This window comes from Arvicola amphibius, chromosome 2, assembly GCF_903992535.2.
Source record: "Arvicola amphibius chromosome 2, mArvAmp1.2, whole genome shotgun sequence".
NCBI classification, from domain to species: Eukaryota; Metazoa; Chordata; class Mammalia; order Rodentia; family Cricetidae; genus Arvicola; species Arvicola amphibius.
Genome location: NC_052048.2, coordinates 74,529,053 through 74,547,991, shown reverse-complemented (window position 1 = coordinate 74,547,991; position 18,939 = coordinate 74,529,053). Strand labels below are relative to the sequence as shown.

Genomic DNA, 18,939 nt, shown 5'->3' with positions numbered 1-18,939 from the left:
GAGTCCTAGGCTGAGGGATGGAGCACGAATAGGCAGAGTGCCGAGGAGTTCAGGGGAGTGAGGTGAAGCAGTATAATGGTGAATACATGAAGTTTTGTGTTTAAAATCCCTATGCAGAGTGAATCCTGCCATAAGCATTGCACTCCAGCTAAAAACAATGCATTGGTATCGGCGCACTGATCACATCAAGCCTATCACATCAGCACAACAAATATCAGATACAACATACCTTACACCTTGTGTCCTGGAGGTGACAATGAGTACTGTGCCTATGATCAAGGCAAGAGGTAAATACGCTTTTCTTTCCTTCTGGCTCTCAGTGGTGCTCAAGGCTCCTAAAGCCTTGAACAAAAAAAAAAAGCCAACCAGTGTCTGACTTTAAAGATTCTTTATTGTGATTTCCTTTGATTGCCCACCAGGCTGTCTGCCAAGTCTTCTTTACTGTCTCAGCTTGTTCTGGTTTGGTTTTTCTTAGGGGGGTAGAGGGCACGGTGGGAATGAGGGAGCATCTCATGTTGGTCCTTAAGAGGAACCGGTTTGCAGAGAGGCAGGGTGGAGAGGTCAGGAGTCAGAGTGAAGGCAGCTGGCAGGCGAGGGAGTGTAGAACAGACTTTGGGGTTGTATATAAGTTCTTGGAGGATCCAGGGATTTGTTGGGAGAGAGACAAGCTACCTCTGAACACGAACACCACTAGAGCGACTCACATTTGTGTCCTGCTGGGCAGTACTAGCCCCAACACACACAGGGAGACTTGGGAGGACGTCTGGCTACACTTACTCTTTTGGACATTTTGTCCATCCATGTTTTAACATAAGGCATCCACTTGAGTTCTTCCGGATCCACAAACACCATTCCACATCTGCTGACAGTCGCAGGAGAGGCCACTCTGAGATCTTGTACCTAAATTCAAACAGGAAACAACTAGGGTTACTTCCATATCCTTTCCACTTCAGTAGCAATGAGTCACAGTTTTAAAGTGTGAGCTAACACAGAAAGGGTTATGTAGAAAGCGCGGAAGAGCAGTGTGCAATCTGAAAAGGAACAGGGACGTTAGGGAGAGTTTAAGGAGTTTAAGGCAGAGAACATTATCAGTATTGTCAGCTTTTCTCTGTCTCTGTCTGTGTCTGTGTCTGTCTCTCTCTCTCTCTCTCTCTCTCTCTCTCTCTCTCTCTCTCTCTCTCTCTCTCTCTCTCTCTCTCTCTCTCTCTCTCTCTCTCTCTCTCTCTCTCTTGTTGGGGCAGCTGGCCCAATCCCTGCGTTCAGGGGCGTGGCTGCCCCAGGGGAGAAAGGTACCTTTAAAAAGAGCCGGGTCTGGGAGGGACTCCCCTGTCCCCCCCCCCCACCCCGCGTCACTCTCTGCTTCGCTGGACCCTTGGCTCTGTAAGTTCCCTTATTCTCCTTTTATTAAAACTGATTTATTCTAAAAGGACTATTTTCGGTTATTTCTAATTTCCAAATTCCTCCGACCACCGCTACACTCTCTCCAGGGTCTATGTAGATAGCCCTGATTGGTCTGGTCTGACCCTCACAGAGATCCACCCGTCTGTGCTTCCCAGCTGTTGGGATTACAGGTGTGTCCTACCACACCTGCATACAAAATAGGAATGGTCTTTCCTCCTTTTATTCTTGTTACTTGTCTTTTGTCATTCTTGTATCCTGACATCTAGACGCATGTACAGCACAGGGCAGATGTCTTCAGTATTTGGGGGTGGAGCAGGTACAGGCAGTATCTTCTGTGAGTTTTTGAAGCTGCATTGCCTCTCATCCATCTCACAGTCCCCTGCGAAGGGGCAGAGGAGGTAGTGTCCATTCCTGGCACAGTGCAGGGATTCATTCACAGAATGCCTAACATTATTTTTTACCTAGAAATTAAAATTATGTAAGGCACATACATATCTGCCTCCAAAAAAGAGCAAGTGAAACTAGAATTAATCCTACTTCTATTTTATAGAGAAATGGGAACTTCTGACAGGTGTTGTTAATCTATTACAACAGATTATTTAGTAAGGACTCGGCAAAAAAATAAAATACCCACGGATAAATGGTGAAAATGATACAGCACTGTAAAGAAAGTCGTTTTTGATGGTGGTGGACATTCCCGCTGAGGCATGCATTTACCTCAAAAAGCATGTGGATCTGAGGAGTGAGTTTAATCCTTTCGCTGTTAGCCAGGCACAGCATCTTGTTGTCGTCCAACACTGTGTTCATATTTTCAATCCAGAGAGCATCCACCGGTCCATCACTGATTATCCATTTATGATCTTCGGAAGTATCGTTCACGGCTGCTCGGACGCTGAGTGCCATCAAACCATCCTTCCATTCCAAGGTTATGTTATTGACCTCCCCATACAACTCACCCATAGTGATCGATTTCGGGTTAAGAACGTAGGTTTTTACAGGCTGATAGAAAGAGTTGCCTGTGTTGAGCTTTTCCAGATTCCCTAAAGTTTCTGCTAATACTTGATAAACTGTGGTCTTGCCCCCTCCTGTCGGTCCGACTAACATAACGCCGTGCCTCACCAGCATAGTTTCGTACAACTGTATCACCTTCTTGACCATACACAACTCCGGCTGAAGGTTTTGTCCAATCATGACGTCCACGATTGTCGACTGCAGAATGCCATAGTCGTGTTCCGGGATTTGGACTCCAGGAAAAAGATCAGATATGATCCCACTGACAAAGCAGAAAGGACATGAGTTAAGAGCCACGAGCCATTCCTGATTCCCCACACTTGTCGTAAGTAACTGAACGGGCTCCTGACCGTCCACATTACCAGTCTATCCTGGGCTGTGCCAGGATCCATCCTTTGTTCTGAACTCCTGTGTGATCTCATTTCCTGCTCAGCGGACTGGTGGTTTTCCTGCACAACAGGACTTCATTCGGGATGGATACTAGGACTCATTTCTGTATGGCCCACAGTGCACAGTAGCACAGTACCACACACCTAGCTGGTGAATTTATCAATAGACTTAAAACTGCCATTCCACTGCTTCCCTAAAGTAGTACATATGCTTATGAATATACGTGGATGTAGAGAAAAATCAGATGGAAACTAAAAGAGAAAATTAGTAGGGGCTTTGGCAGCAAGTTATAGGGTAACTCCATTTAAACTCTTTTTATACAGGGGAATGTATATGTTTCAGAAGCTTCTAGAGTAGTAAGTTTCCATATGGTCTTTTCAAAAGGTCTTTAGTGTTGACTATCCCTACACATTCCTCCTCTTCTACCCTGCTCTCTCCTACCTCCACCTCACCCTTCCCAATCCATTGTTCTGACTAACCGTTTACACCACTGTGTCCTCTCTTCCCTTTCATGAAAGTTGCCCACACCAAGGCCCTTTACTAATTTCCACATGGACCATGCTCCAGTGAAAGGTCACACACCTTGGAGTACATGGGCAACACAAATTGGACTTAGCTCTTTACAAAATAGACATAAAATTAAGTGGGTAGCATGAGGGAAGTCATCTGGGAGGAGCTGGGGAAGGGGGTGAATGTGATTGAAACACTGAATGAGAACTTCCAAAGACAAATAAAATAGAAAATCAGTATGAGCTCAAAGTGGAGGGAGGGAAGAACTGTGAAAATCCTGAGAAGCAGTTGAGAAGAGACATTCCTGTGAAGAAAGAGGCTCAGTCACTATCATACAACAGACACACAGATGTACCTGAGGTGCACACATATGCATGTGTGACATGAACACGTAAGTAAACTTTTTAGAGGAACAAAAGAGACTAACAGGAGGGGGGATGGGGAAGGCAGAAGGCCACAGGCTGTGTGCCCAGTGTACAATACAAACTTGCGTGAAAATGTCCTCGTGTAACACAGTACCGTGGACAGTGCAAATGTCAAAGAAGAAATGTTTGAAGTTAAATAAAATTATATTTTTATTTTCCAAAATAAAGACATAAAGTGGCAAAAGTACCAGATGGGAGTAAAAGGGGTGACTTTGACTTCTACACAGTGTGGTGAGGAGATCTTTCTAAAGAAGACAGAAAACTTACAGAAAAGTTGATAAAGTAAAAAGTAAAACCAAATAGTCAAAGAGCAAACTTCAGTGGGATAGAGGCTTCATACAAACACTTAGTGAACGAGCGACAGCCCGCACCTGTGGTCCCAGAGCTCAGGAGCTGTGAATGAATGGCAGCCCGTGCCTGTGGTCCCCGAGCTCAGGAGTTGCGGCAGGAGGATCTTAAGTTCAAGGGTCACTCAAGTGGTGTTGCACTATAACTGTGCAGAGGGGATGGATAGAAAGGAAAAGACGGGCTGTGTGTTCCCGTCGGCCTTAGTCACACAATATCCTAAACCCACAAACCAGGAAATGGCACAAGTACAGTGCGAAGTATGGAGCGGATAATAAAGCAAGCAGAAGAGCTGAAACTGATGGCCTTTGGGGAGTGGTACTTGGCGAAAGGCAAGGAATGGCTGTTCTCTGTAGGACTGCTTTATATACTATTTCATTTAGTAAGGTTTTACACATAGAACTTGGAGAAACACAAAATTAAATGAATTTAAAAAGGTTTGATTCAAGCAGTTATGTTCATGTTGAATTCCAAGTCTGACTTGTTTTCAGACTAGAAATTTCTCTAAGAACAGGAATTTGACAATTTATAAAATGACGTAATTTTGTGGCCAATGTTTTGAAAAACAAAAGGTAATTATAATTATGTTATAAGTTTAGCTCATTTGTTACAAACAGTGCTTATTTCCTTTTTTTGAGATAAGCTTTCTCTGTGTCACAGCCCTGGCTGTCCTGTAACTCACTCTGCCCACCCCTGCCTCCTGAGTGCTGGTATTAATTGCATGCACCAACACTGCCTGGCCTTATTTCCTTTCCTTTCCTTTTGGGTTTTTGAGATAAGGTCTCATGTAGCCCAGGATGGCTTTTGATTCCAGATCTTCCTACCTCTCCCACGTGGTCGGGTTCACAGGTCACTGCTGTCACCTGTGGCTGTGTTTCTTAAAGGGATGCACACATCTCCAGAAGAAAATTGTATTGGCTTTAAAGAGACAGAAAACCCCGGGAACCACGTTCCTTCCCTCTCTGTGGCAGTGCCCCCCACCCCAGCCCTGGGAACTTACCTGAACAGGAGAGCATCATCTGTTAAGAATTTCGGCAAGTTGGAGTCGCGTAGAGCTCTGATGAGGACTACATCTTCACTTAGGTCTGGGTTCTCTCTTTTTAGAGATCTAAATTCAAGAGAATCATTAAGATGACAGTGAAGGACTGGAAGACAGAATAGAATGTTCTAAAACTGTAGGTCAGGGACTCCAGGGAGACTCCTGCTAAAGACTTGTCTTCCTGTGTGTGTTGATTCGCCCCTATCATGGCTCAGGGACAAATCCATCATTGGCTATAAAGCCTAGAGGATAGTGACAGGGACATTATCTCAAATACCCTCCCTGGCAATCTAGACTGCTCAGTCTGGATTTGGAGCCCGTTGAGTGTATCACAATGGCTCACTTTCCTGGCACTTTTTGTTCCCTCTGTCCAGGATGCCCTGCCTTTCTCTCTTGCCTGCTCCTTTAAAAAAATATTTCTTTTATTTATTCATTTGTGTGTGTTTCTGTGTGTGCGCACGCACACACAGAAACACACACACACACACACACACACACACACGAAGGCCAAAAGAGGGCTGTCAGATCCCTTAGAGGTGGAATTACACTCAGTAATGAGCTGCCCAATGTAGGTGCTGAGAATCAAACTCAGGTCCTCTGGACAAGCAGAAAGTGCTTTTACATGTTGAGCCATTTCTCCAAACCCTTGTCTGCTCTTATTCTCCCTTCAAAAGCAGCCCAGTTAGTCTCTTCTCTAGAAAGCCGCCGTAGGCTAGTCTGTCTTCTCTGCAGCGAACTTCAGGCAGAGCCCTGTTGTCGCCCTCACCCCGTCATATAGATCGATGACTGCATTCTTCAGTCGCATCTGTGGGGATGCAGTTGCGTTCTCTGAATGCCAACAGAGATGCTTCCTCAGCACTGATATTGCAAGCATGCCCCATCATGTTCTGCTTTCTTACATGGCTTCTGAGAATGCGACATTCGCGTGGCTAGCACTTTAGGGACTGAGCTTTCTCCCTTTAGATTTCTTACCCAGCCATGACCAGTACGGACTTGACTGCTCTCATGCCGAAGTCATAGTGATCCTGCTGGGACAACTGCTCACTGCAGAGCTTGTACATCTGCGTCATCTTTCTTGCTAGTATCTTACTGGATTCAAAGCCTTCCGAATACAGAATTACCTAGGAGATAAAATAGAACACAGTGTTTACATTGTCTTGCCTTCAACATAGTATCCTGATATGGATGTACTTGACATCTGCCCTAGACATCACATCTTCTATTGCTTAGTGAGGAGACAGCAATGGAAGAATGTGGTAATAACATGGCCAGCTGCCTCGCACTTCTACATCGGTTATCCCTGCTGTACCCTCAACTGTGAGTCAACGCAAACCTTTCTTCCATCAGTTGTTCTTCTCAGACATTTTGTAACAGCATGGAGAAGAGTAAAGGATAGAATGAGAAGAGTTTCCTGTCTTCCAGAAGAGTGACAGGTAGAGCACTCTCAAGGCTGTGAGTAGTGATTCTGCCAGCTCTACAGGCAGTGATGGAGCCCTGTTGACCGCTGGCGTGAGGAGCAGCTGTGTTCAGCTTTTAAAAGTGGTCATACAGAGTTGAACGGTGGTGTAAATTCTGAACACAAAAGCAAGAATCGGGTTTCTTTAGACTGAGGAGGGCTACTCTGGTGAGATGGAATTACTATTTGCCCCCTATAGTCAAGGCAACCTAAGCAAAGGTTTGCAGCCCTTCTCCAGCCTAGAAAGCTGCTGTCATTATTATTTACATTTATTTAGTGTGTGTGAGTGTGTGTGTGTGTGTGTGTGTGTGTGTGAGAGAGAGAGAGAGAGAGAGAGAGAGAGAGAGAGAGAGAGAGAGAGAGAGAGAGAGAGAACGTGGTGTGTGGCTGAGCATGTGTCACTGCATGCCTGTGGAAGGCTCAGGGATTAAATTTAGGTTTTCAGGGCAGCAAGTGCCTTTGCCTGCTGAGCCATTTTGCAGCCTAAATCTTAGTGTCTTCCACAGCAGAGGTAGGAACGAAGTGTTCCTTCTACCCATCACACCAGTGATCTGCCCCAACCACAGCAGGTGAGCTCGGAAGCAGGGCTTGGATCATGCAGCCCAGCCATTGCCTTCTGCTTTCTTTGCAGCTCTGCCACTGTGGATTTCACACTGTAGGTGATCATGTAAGAAAGGCTATATGGCAGCTCATTTCAAAGGCGCCTCCAGTCAGCTTAAGTGCTGAGACAGATGAGCAGGCGGCACAGGAGCCCTGCTAGAGTCTGCTAGGCTGGCTACCCCAAGATAGAAGTTTAGAATAGAAAATTATTAATAGTCAAGCTTGCCTAATGACCTGTAGATGTGACATGTGACAAGGTCATCCGCCTGATAAACTGACACAATAGAGATGAAGATAAACTCACACGTGAGTTTTGTTCAGAATAAGACAAATGTTAAAGGCAGATGGAGAACAAAACCTAGATTGTGTGTAAGATCAAATTTCCCTGATTCCTCAGCCATAGAGGAAAAGGAGGAAGGGGCTTGCGTTAGAGTTTCAGCCAGTGTGCCTCCTATCCTAGGTGGCCTCCCAGATTTGCATAGTCAGAAAGTGAACTACCAGTGCTCTTATTATGAAGTGAGGATATGCGTCACCATTACAAGCATTTGCTGATGAGAAACCCTGACTGTTTTCATCTGTGACACCATCAGGAAGCATGCCCAGAAGACTGGACTTAGAAATTCCTCCAGTTCAGGATTGAGCAGCACAACAGTAGGCAAAGTGGGAGATGTGAGCACATGCTGAACACATCACAGAGAGAAGAGAGAGCAAAGGTACAGCCTGTCTCAGCTGCCCTTAATACCGCGGGAGATGTCAGCACATACTGAATGGGTCTCAGAGAGGAGAGAGAGCAAAGGTACTGCCTGTCTCAACTGCCCTCCCACCACCGTGTCTGCAGGAGACGCAGGGCACCCCTAAAGCTTCAAGCATTATGCTAATTCAGTCTGAAATTCCTCTAGTGTTGGTCTGGTCTAGTCATAATCAATTCCTTTTACTTCAGGTAGAAGATTCTTTAATAATTCAAAAGAATGTATTAGCTGCAGGAGGAACCGGTGCTTTCCGAGAAATTCCATTCTGAAAGGGGAAGCGTCCATCGATATGAAATGCAGCCCAGGGCTCAAGGGAGCTTTTGGAGTTCTGAAAGGAAGCCCTGTATTTTGGTCTTGGCGCCAGACAGATGAATCTCTGTTCAAATATTTGCTCATATCCGTATGAGCTGTGTGCACTTTATTGTACAGAAAGCATACCTCATTAAAAGTGCTCTAAGAAACATGTAAAACTTATACACATGGAGTCTTAGCTAGGATGAAAGAATAAAAACATTCAAATAAAAGGATTCCTTGGTAGATGTAGAAACATTAATCAATCACAAATAATTAATTTATTAATGACTATTGCCTTCAACTTAAACTGTTACAGACTACAAAGGAACCCCCTTCTCCATATTCGAGTGATTATGAATATTCAAGTGCCTAATACAGCTTTGACTCAACACTCCTCCCTAATTTTGTCTTTTTTTTTATATAAAGTTTCACTATATCACCCAAGCTGGTTTGAACTCACAGTAATCCTTCCGTTTTAGCCTTCTGAGGACTGGGATTAGAGGCACGAGGCAACAGACTGGGCTCCAATGCTTCTTGGCTTTAATTAAATTTACATCCAAAGAGAAGTGGGGATAATGCTGTCATTTTAGAACAAATCCCGACACTTAAACTCCCAGAGATGAACTGATTAAAGCCCAGTAAGTGGGTTAATTAAATACATTGCCTCATTCAGTTATTAGGAGTCTGCTAGATTCTGTGAACCAGCTGGGGAAATTCTGGATCCTAGCAGCAAGACTGAAAACAAAGGAGCGCGTAGACTGAGACATTCTCTGTTCGCGCAAATCTGCACTCGGTGTGAGTAAGCGAGACGTCGAGGCTGAAGTGTCAACGTGTCACAATCTTGAATTGCCTGCAAGAGATTCTGAATGACGGATTGCCTCCATCGGGCTGGCCTGTGGTTATATCTATGGGGGGTTGTCTTCACTGTCCATTGTGGGCAGCAGCATCCCCTGGGCCTGGGGCCTGGATTGTGGAAGTGTATAAGTGTGCTGAGAACAACTAAGCAAGCATGCATTCCTTTCTCTTTGTTCTTGACTGTGGATGTGACTGGTGCTTAAAGTTCATGCCCGCTTTTCTTACCGGCTTTGGTGGACTGCTATCTGGAATTAAGACCCAAAATGAATCCTTTCTCTCCTAAGTTGCTTTTGGTCAAGGCATTTTATAATAATAAAAAAGAAGAAACTAGGAAGTAAAAGGAGCCCCTGTCTTGAGAGAATTAGATGGCAAATAAGATAAACCATGCTTAATTAAAGCCCTCTTCATTACAGTCTGAAGCTCACCTCTGCGATCAGCGCGTAATTGGGAACCATCATGGCGAACGGTCTGAACAGGGCTTTCAGGTTGTCCGGCAGTTCCGTTCTGCCAGCGTAGCCGGGGTTCATGGTGATGAAAGCGGCACAGGTCATGACGAGCTTGATTTCCCGGCCCTCAAACATGAATCTGGACAGCTGTGCAAAGAGAAGGTCTAAGAAATGAGCACTTCTCCGAGCGTTTGTAAATTCTATCACACAATCATACCTGGGACCAGAGACTCACTTAACAGGAGCAGCCAAGCAGAGCCCACCGGGTCCTGTTGTGGGATGAGGGAAGCGTTCTCTGGCTCTGCCTACTTCTGGTCTCTTCTGGGTTCTGTGTCCACTGCTCTCTACTTCCCTGCCTTGCCCTGCCCAAGTGGTGTCCTGAGGCAGTTCTGAATGCTTCGGGTCTCAACATCCGCCGAGACTCTTCAGCTTACCTTGGACTGCTTGGCTAAGCAGCCCACTCCACTCCATCTTGCTGGTCTCCCCGGGGAAATTGCAGTCTGGGTTAAGCCTATGAGTGGCGTGGCCTGTCTGTGACCGCACTACCCTCACGTGCCCTTAACAGTAGATAATTGCTGAGCACCTGTGGAAGGCCGAGCTAGGGTGAGCCAGGGAGACACGGGGTTGAAGGGTGCTCACGCTTGAGCCCTTCTGTGTGCACTCAGGCCCAGACTGGGACCACCTCATGTAGCAAATGTGACAGTATTGGTGGTGGTGTGGTGGAGGTGGTGGTCGTGGTGTGGTGTTGTGTGGTTGTGATCGTGGTGTGGTGGTGTGTGGTAGTGGCGGTGTGGTGTGGTGTGGTGGTGTGTGGTAGTGGCGGTGTGATGTGGTGGTGAGGTATGTAGGTGTGGTGTGGTTGTAATAGTGTGGTGTGGTGGTGTGGCGGTGTGGTGTGGTTGTGGTCGTGTGGTAGTGGTAGTGGTAGTGTGGTGTGGTGGTGGTCTGGTGGTGTGTGTGCATACGAAACGCATGCTGGGAACAGATAGGCATCTGGAGACCTGGGGCACAGGAATAGGGGTGTGGAGAATGGTTGATGGAGTGGTATGTGGAGGGTGGAAGAGCGTTTTAGGTTGATAACTGGGCAGCTCTCAGGTAGGAGGAATAAGAACAAGAAAGAACATTACACGTTCGGGGAACAAGAGAAACCTACTTAGCCAAAGGGTGACAAATTTCGCAAAGCATAGGTGGCCTGACGCTGTGGACTGTCTTCATGGGCTCTGGTTTGGACATTCACTTCCCAGCTGGTGGTGCTGTTTCAGAAGGCATGGGAGCTTTGAACAGGCGGCACCTCATTGGAGGAAGTGGGTCACTAGAGGTCGGCCTTGAGGTTATGTGGCTGGGCCCACTTCCTGTCTGCTCTCTGTTTCATGGCTGATCAGTTACCTCACACTCCTATCCTAATGCCTCCATCACCAAGTTTTAGCCTCTAAGCCTTTACGCCATCCCTTCTCCACCATGAGGACTGTATCACCTCTAACTAAGTCACAACCACCCGCTTTTCCCTCAAGTTGCTCTCGGTGGGCAGTTTTCATGGCAATGAGGAAAGGAACAAGTACACTGGGCTCCCAGCACTGAGAGTCTTGTAGTCTGAGTTGAAGAGTTTCTCGTTTGTCTCACGGCTTGTGGGAAGCAAAGAAGAGTGACGGAGTAGAGGTGACCGTGGAGAGTTCGGGCCAACTACAGACTGGGGAGACCAGAGCCAGAATCTGAGAAGTACATGTATGGATGAGGGGCTCCCCGCAGGTGCAGTTCATACCATCTAGGAACAGTTTAGACTCTAGGCTGAGGTAAAGAGACAAAAGACAAAACAGAGCTGATGCTAAGGTTCTGAGTAGGGGCAGTGAGAGAGCGTGCTGTCCGAGGCCTGAGACTATGGGGGCAGACCAAGGCGGGGTTGGGCCCTGTGTCGTTGCCTGGGAAGAAAACGCTGAGTGACCTGGCTGCTGTGGAATGGACGCTTTCACTGCTCAAGACTCTACACTTAGGTTTGAATTTCTTCATTGGTTCTAGGGCTTAGCCCGCTCTGACTACCTGGCTGCTGTCCAGCTGGGAACGCTCCAGCCCACCTCCAGTCTGTGGGGCTCACGCCCCCTTTGCTTTCCAGACTTGCTCTCGCAAGATGGTAATGATTTGAAATTCTCTCTGGAAATCTTTGCATTTAACCCACACCTTCGCAGAGTAGGTGAGTTTAGTAGAAGCAGGACAGAATGGAGGGGTCGCTCGGATTCTCAGTTCTGCGGCATCCGTAGAAATAAATTTTGACTTTTTTGATCGTTTTCACCTGTAATCATCTCCTCCTTCACAAAAAATTAATGAAAACACAAAAGCACCAAAGAGATTTGCTCACTTAGCCACTCACTAAAAGTCTAGTACCCACTTTCTTTTTTTCTATAATTTGCTACTTTGCTGAGGTCATAAAAATCCTTAAAGTTTTTTTTTGGTTTTTTTTTTTTTTTTAGTTAAAATTTTTTGCCCTGTTTCCTGTATGGGTTGTCTTGTTGGTCATCATTCCCAGGACTCGGAGAAGTCATAGGCATGTGCAGGTGCAGCCTTGAAGCTTTGTCGGAGGGGACTGCAAAGGGCCAGAGCCTATGCTCACCTATGACATAGGACAGAGGCTGGAGAGGGTGATCTCCTGGGGTTTCCACACTGGACTTAACTCTTTACCAGGGCACCTTTCGACAATATTGGCTCCTGAGCTGGGGTGAATCCAAAGATCCCCAGCTTTGCAATATGAACCTTACTGATGGGGTCCAAAAAAGTCTGAGCGTATTCTGGAAGGGGTTGAGGGAGGAATTAAGAGACTTGGGGCAGTTAATTCCTCAAAAGGAAAGAGGAAGATTCTGGTTTATGTAGGCTAAATTGTGCTGCTCTTTGGTGGCCAAACCTAGAAGGCTCTTCCTTCATAGCCATCACCTCCCCAACACGAAAGCCCTTCTTCAGCAGTGACTCATGTGGGGGATGATAAGTAGCAGGCTCGCTCAGAATCTCTATTTGGTCCTCAGATTTTCCCTTTCAATGAGCTCTAAAAAGCTCACTTGAAGAGGTATAGACTCCTTGAGCCTCTCAGGTTTTCTCTGCTATTTTCTCACCAACACTAGGTTGGCCCTGGAAATCACAAAGAAAGTTATGGGGCCCAGAAAACATGGAACTCAAGAAGCATCAGGTAAGTAAATGTCAAAAGTAAGGAGAAGAAACGTGAGGAAGAAAGTGTGTGTGTGTGTGTGTGTGTGTGTGTGTGTGTGTACCTTGGGATGGGAAGGAGGGTTTCCTGAGCTCAGACACTCGTTCTCACAGTCTCTGAATGCCCAGCACAGCATTTGTATGTTTGTGAATGTGTGTGTGTGTGTGTGTGTGTGTGTGAGTACCTTGGGGGTGGGAAGGAGAGTTTTCTGAGCTCAGGCATTGGTTCTCACAGTCTCTGTATGCCCAGCACAGCATTTGTATGTTTGTGAATGTGTGTGTGTGTGTGTGTGTGTGTGCTTTGTGGGTGGGAAGGAGGGTTTCATGAGCTCACACATTCATTCTCACAGTCTCTGTATGCCCAGCACAGCATCTGTTTCTTCATTTTGCTTAGATCAGGGCTGCATCTACCCCTGTCAGCACTGTTACTATGGCATTCCCTGATTACACTGAATGATGTCCTCCCCAAGGCACTGCTTGCTGAATTAAAGAGCAGTTTGCAGAAGCTGCACTGACAGCTAGCCCTGGCGTCTCACCTTGGCAGCCTTGGCATTCCTGATGGTGATGAGTTGCTGGGCAATGACCGACAAGACCTCAATGTCAATTCGGTTGAATTCGTCGAAGCAGCACCAGGCCCCCGACTGCGCCAAGCCACTGAAGAAGCGCCCCATCATCTGAAAGGCAAGCAGAGCTAATCAACTTCCGGCTGCACTGTTGGTCTCCTTTAATGTGTACAATGTGGAGCGGAGACACAGAGGAAAGGAGGGCGGCCTCTGGGGCGCTGTTACTGTTGGTGTTCTCGTAACCATGCACATTACATACCAGAAGCAAGCACACTTCTACAAGAGGACATAGCCTTTTGCTTCTCTTTAATGGTTTGAATCCAATTTTTCTCTTAAATACAATGATAATGTGTATCATATGCCCTTGGGGAATTTTTTGCATAACCTTCATTTATCTATGGCAAATACTTACAGGTTCTTAAAAGGTGTAACTCACGGAAGAGACAAACTTGAGGGTTTTAAAGAGGCCTTGGAGAATTTCACTAGTGGGGTTTCTGTTGTCTCTGAAAGATGCCCACTGTGGCAGGCAGGGCATGAGCACCCCCAAGCAGAGGCACCGCTGCACTGGGGGTAGGCCTTGATTTCATCTTTTTTTTAAAAAAGATCTATTTATTTATTTATTTATTTTGCTTTTTTTGAGAAAAGATTTCTTTGTGTAAAAGCTCTGGCTGTCCTGGAACTTACTCTGTAGACCAGGCTGGCCTCAAACTCACAGAGATCCACCTGCCTCTGCCTCCTGAGTGCTGGGATTAAAGGTGTGCACCAGAAAATCTTGTCTGCATATATGTATGTGCACCCTGTGGGTGCAGTGTCCACTGAAGCCAGAAGAGGGCGTTGGATCCCTTAGAATAGTAAGGAGCCACCATGTGACAGCCAGGAACTGAACCTGAAGCTTGCAAGAGCTTTCATTGCTCTTATCTCCTTAGCTGAGCTGGCTTTCCAGCCCCTGCTGATTTATTCTATAGCAGAATTCTAATGGTGAATGAAAATGATTGTAATTGTGCCATCAAAAGTGTACAATGTCTTTGAAGACTGGAGTTTTTGGTTGATATTCCTTTACAGTATGTGTGTTTCTGAGACTAGAAGCGATGCACTTTCTGTCTCAAGGTCAAGTGAGCTGGACAGTGACCATGCTTCCTCCTGTTCCAGCAAGCATAGCGTCACATGTCTCTCTCTCTTTGTGTGGGTGTTTCTTCATTTGTGTGTGATCCCATGTGACAAAATCATGATGCAAAGGGGGAAAATAATGACAGGAAAAAAAATGTGACTGTAGATGGAAAAACATTGAAACAGATCCTATAATTGAGAAAAGTGTAGCTCAAGGTAGAAAAAATTGGGCCTTCTTCAATGGGGCCTTTGAGAATGTCTAAATATCAGGACATGCAGGACAATCCGTGGTTCCTTATCTATTGGTCTTTCCTTCTCCTCTTCTGCGTGGGAAACACAGGGTTGCTGAGATTTCAACACCGACTTTCCCCACATCAGATTAAAATGCCAGAACCTCACTGTAGACAAAGGAGGTCGATTTAGGGGAGATATGAGATTATGGGAGACAAGGACATTGGTGGAGGGGACAGGAAAGCAGAGACAAGGAAAGAAAGATGATTCCAGATCTTTCAATTCAGTTGTTGATAACCCAATAATAATAAAAGATGGTTCTCCTTAGGAATGAAAGCAACTGAAATGTGAACACTTTAAAAAGAAAATCCTTAGTCACTCTTGGCTGAGGAGAACTGTGGGAGTTTGAAATCCAGCTTTCACAGGGTTTGTCTGTATCAAAAGTCCAGTAGATGCAAAGAGTGGCCAGGCTTCACCCAAACCGCATCTTGGTATGATACATTAGCCTGGAATGCAAAACTTTCTGCCTGCCTGTTGGGGCGGTCCCAACTAGTGATCTTAAGAAAGGATGCTTCACCAGGATGTGGTGGCATACATCTTTAGTCTCAGTACTTGGGAGGCAGAGGCAGGCACATATCTGTGAGTTCGAGGCCAGCCTGATCTAAAAAGTCAGCTCCAGAGCAGCCAGGGCTACACAGAAAAACCCATCTTGAAAAACTTAAAAAATAAAAAGGATGCTTCTCGTGATCAACAAATATTTTGCAAGTCAGGCAGATTTTTAGGTGTGTGTGTGTGTGTGTGTGTGTGTGTGTGTGTGCGCGCGCGCGCATGCACACGTGTGTGCACATGTGCATAGTTACCTGCAGAGGCCAGAAAAGGGCATAGGATCCCCACAGAGCTAGATTTACAAGTGGTCGTGAGCTTTGCAACATGGGTTCTTAGAACTGACCTCAGGTACTCTGCAATTGCAGTACACAGTTGTAAGTACTGATCCAGCCCCTTTCAGTATAAGTGAAGGAGAGGGCAAAGCCTAGGAGCCAAAGGTAGACAAGGAATCCATGGATAAGCAACACAGTTGCATTTATCACTTGTCCCAACAAGGGAGAAACCACACCTGGTGAAGTGAGCCCTGTGAGCCCCAAGGAAACCATGGGTGGTAGAGCACGAGGAAAGGGGGTGAGGTAGGGGTTCGGCTTGGCCCAGGAGATTTCAGCAAAGGCTCAATGAAGAAGGGTTTTGTACTGTACATAAGTAGATACACATACATATTTAAAGATGTATTTACTTTTAAACATTTATTATTTTACTTAATATGCATGGGTGTTTTGCCTGCATGTATGTCTATGCGCCACTTGTGGGCCTAAGACCCACAGAGGCTGGAAGAGGATGTTAGATCTCCTAGACGTGGAGTCACAGATGCGTGTGAGCTACCATATGAGTGCTGGAAACCAAACCTGTGTCCTCTGGGAAGGCAGTCGGTGCTCTTAGACACTGAGCCATCTCTGAAATCCCAGTTTAAAATTTTTATTTATGTCCGCGTGTCTCTCTGTGTGTGTACATGAGTGTGCAAGTGCCTGCGAAGGCCAGAAGAGGACTCTCAAGCCCTAGAGCTAGAGTTTCAGGTGGTTGTGAGCTGGCCAATGTGAGTGCTGGGAACTGAACTCAGGTCTTCTGCAGGAACAGCAAGCACTCTTTAACTGCTGAGCCACCTCTCGAGCCCCTGCTCTGTATATCAACAAACTGCAATAAACTGTCTGCTGCTCCAGGATCAAACATATATGACGTTACAGCTATAGAAGCTAGAAGTCAGATATCGGGGTGTGAATAAACGATGCTTAGCTAGCTAAGCAAAACATCTTTCTTGCCTCCAGATTTTAGTATTGGCAGGTGATCTACCATTTCCCCGCTCACACTGTGCTGCTCTAACCTCTGCTTCTAGTGTGTCTTTTCACATAATTTTCTCTTCTATTTAGGTGACGGTACTCTCATTTCCTTCTTCTTAGAAGGGCATTGGTCACTACATTAGGCTCATTCAGTTTTAGCATTGTCTTATCGATTGGTAAAAATTCTATCCCTAAACCAGGCAGCCAGATGTCAGGACTTGATGATCTTTTGAGGAAGGAGACACACAAACAAGAGAGCAGGGGCAATTCTGCAGTGTATGTCATGATATTGCCAGTCTAGGCAGCAGGCCAAAGGACAGCTGCCTGAAGCTTTGCTGAAGAGGCAGCAGTTACTAGTTAGCTGGGAGAGGGGAATGAATGTTCAGTCATGTTGGGGTTCAGATGGAGTGCTTATGTCTTTTCTCATAAACAATTGTGGTATGTTTTCTTTGTCTTACTTCATTGTGGGTATCCAGTTACTCACTCTGATGTTCATAGTTTGTGAAATTGTGGTCAACTGGAAAAGCAAATAGAATCTAATAGCTCATCTATTTTAATAGAAGATCATCGGGCAATTTGTACACACAAAGGTTTTCAAAGCACTGTCCCAGAGGAGGTAAAGAAAGAGACTATTCATTGCTTGGAATAGTTCTCTCCTTTGAAGGGTAGGTAGCGACTTCTCTGTGTCAGTTCTTGTCTAGGGGTCTAATTATGCCCTCAAATCCTGCAAAGAGCAGTCTCAGCATGAGTACTATGTGAGGCAATGACATTTTACATTCAATTTCCAGACAAAACAGAGACAAGTATTGAATAATGTGCAAATGTCACAAACTGTGACAGAAAATGGAAGGTAGGAGGCTGGAAGGCAGTGTCTCAAAAAGTCTTACTTAGTGAATTTATAGTCTTCAAAGTTTCTAACAATAAAGACATAAATATATACATTGTTTAAATTTTCCTAACACCCACCAGAAGCACTAAGAAGCCAGCATGGATCTCTGCAAGTACCAAGGTATCTTTCAGAGTGTCTGTGAGGTTTAAGTGTTTCACAATTGCACTATCTGTCTTTCACACTCAACTACCTGAAAAAATTATTAAAATTTTCCTCTTTTCAGCATACATTTCTATCAGAGACTAGAATTTCTGCAGACAATTCAACCAAAGCTATAAGCCTCAAGGGATTAAATACAAAATAAAATATGAAAATCTAGCTGCCATCCATTTTCCCAATCACCAAAGATTTAAAAAGACATAAATAACCTGCAAGCTTTTTGCTTGCAAAGTTTTTTTTCCCACGAAATGGATGTTTATGTTAATATCATTATTGGTATTTTATGTCAAATAATACATTATCTTTAATTTCTAACAAATGAAATACCAATGGCTACAATTTATCTTAATAAATTTTTAACATAGAAAGGGACCCCAGGATCAAATGTACTGGAAACCTTACCTTTAATTCTCCCTCCTCCCATGTACTTCAATTCCTTGAAGGCTGCTTCTACCTTTGGTGGTGGGGGAAAATCAAATTCACTAGGCAAGTGTTTCAGTAGTGAGCTACGCATCAGCCTTCAAACTTCTCACTATGTATTAGTGTCTCTCGATGGCCCATCTTCTTCTAAAAAGTTAGATTTTACTCTTCTGTCATCCCTGAATGCATTCTAGCCTATATGACTTTTACTCTACTTACTTATGGTTAGTGTTTAAGAGACTGTTTTATTATTTAGGTGTGTGTGTGTGTGTGTGTGTGTGTGAACACTCAGTGTCCTGGTGGCCAGAAGAGGGTGTCAGATACCACGAAGCTAGAGTGGGTTGTGAACCACCTCACGTGGGTGCTAGGAATTGAACTCAGGTTTTCTGCAGGTGCACTAAGCACTCTTAACTGCTGAGCCATCTTTCTAGCCACCCCCACCTGCCCTGTATAGATCTTCTTTTTAAAAATTCGCATTTTGACATGTCTCCCCTGCACTGATTCTTACCCAGATGACCCAGCCCACCACATGCTGACTTGCTCTGCTCATCCTAGTTCAATTTTCTTCTCTGTTCACCATCGTCTGCCTCTCCTTGTTTTAATTCATGTTGCAAACGATGAAAACTGAAGAAAGCATTCAATATTTGTATCATATTAAAAATTACAACCACACCTTGTAGTCCAAACCATCAGAGCAGTTGAAGACCACACACTGGATGGCGAGGGCTTTTGCTAGGTCCTTGGTGGTCTCTGTTTTCCCAGTGCCAGCAGGCCCGGCAGGTGCGCCTCCAAGATCAAGCTGCAAAGCCCCCATAAGGCAAAGATAGCAACGATCCTGAAGAAATCAATCAGTTGTCATTATTGAAAGGAAGTGACTTTATTTACAAATTCATAGGTCTAATTGATTTATTTAATAGAAGTGTGTGTGTGTGTGTGTGTGTGTGTGTATGGGTACACTCACATGTATATGTCACATAGGT

The 18,939-nt window shown here is 45.3% G+C and overlaps 1 protein-coding gene across 1 annotated transcript in view; it reads right to left on the bottom strand.

The window, feature by feature from the left end:
- Window positions 1–18,939, bottom strand: part of Dnah6 (dynein axonemal heavy chain 6) — a 190,608-nt gene that overhangs the window by 105,338 nt on the left and 66,331 nt on the right. Inside the window, exons 28-34 of the mRNA XM_038319156.1 lie at window positions 18,633–18,794; window positions 13,244–13,381; window positions 9,501–9,668; window positions 6,094–6,242; window positions 5,083–5,190; window positions 2,119–2,674; window positions 778–900 (exon numbers count right to left, since the gene is read on the bottom strand). Of these exons, the coding sequence (XP_038175084.1) occupies window positions 778–900; window positions 2,119–2,674; window positions 5,083–5,190; window positions 6,094–6,242; window positions 9,501–9,668; window positions 13,244–13,381; window positions 18,633–18,794 (1,404 nt within the window). The remainder of the gene's footprint in view (window positions 1–777; window positions 901–2,118; window positions 2,675–5,082; window positions 5,191–6,093; window positions 6,243–9,500; window positions 9,669–13,243; window positions 13,382–18,632; window positions 18,795–18,939) is intronic.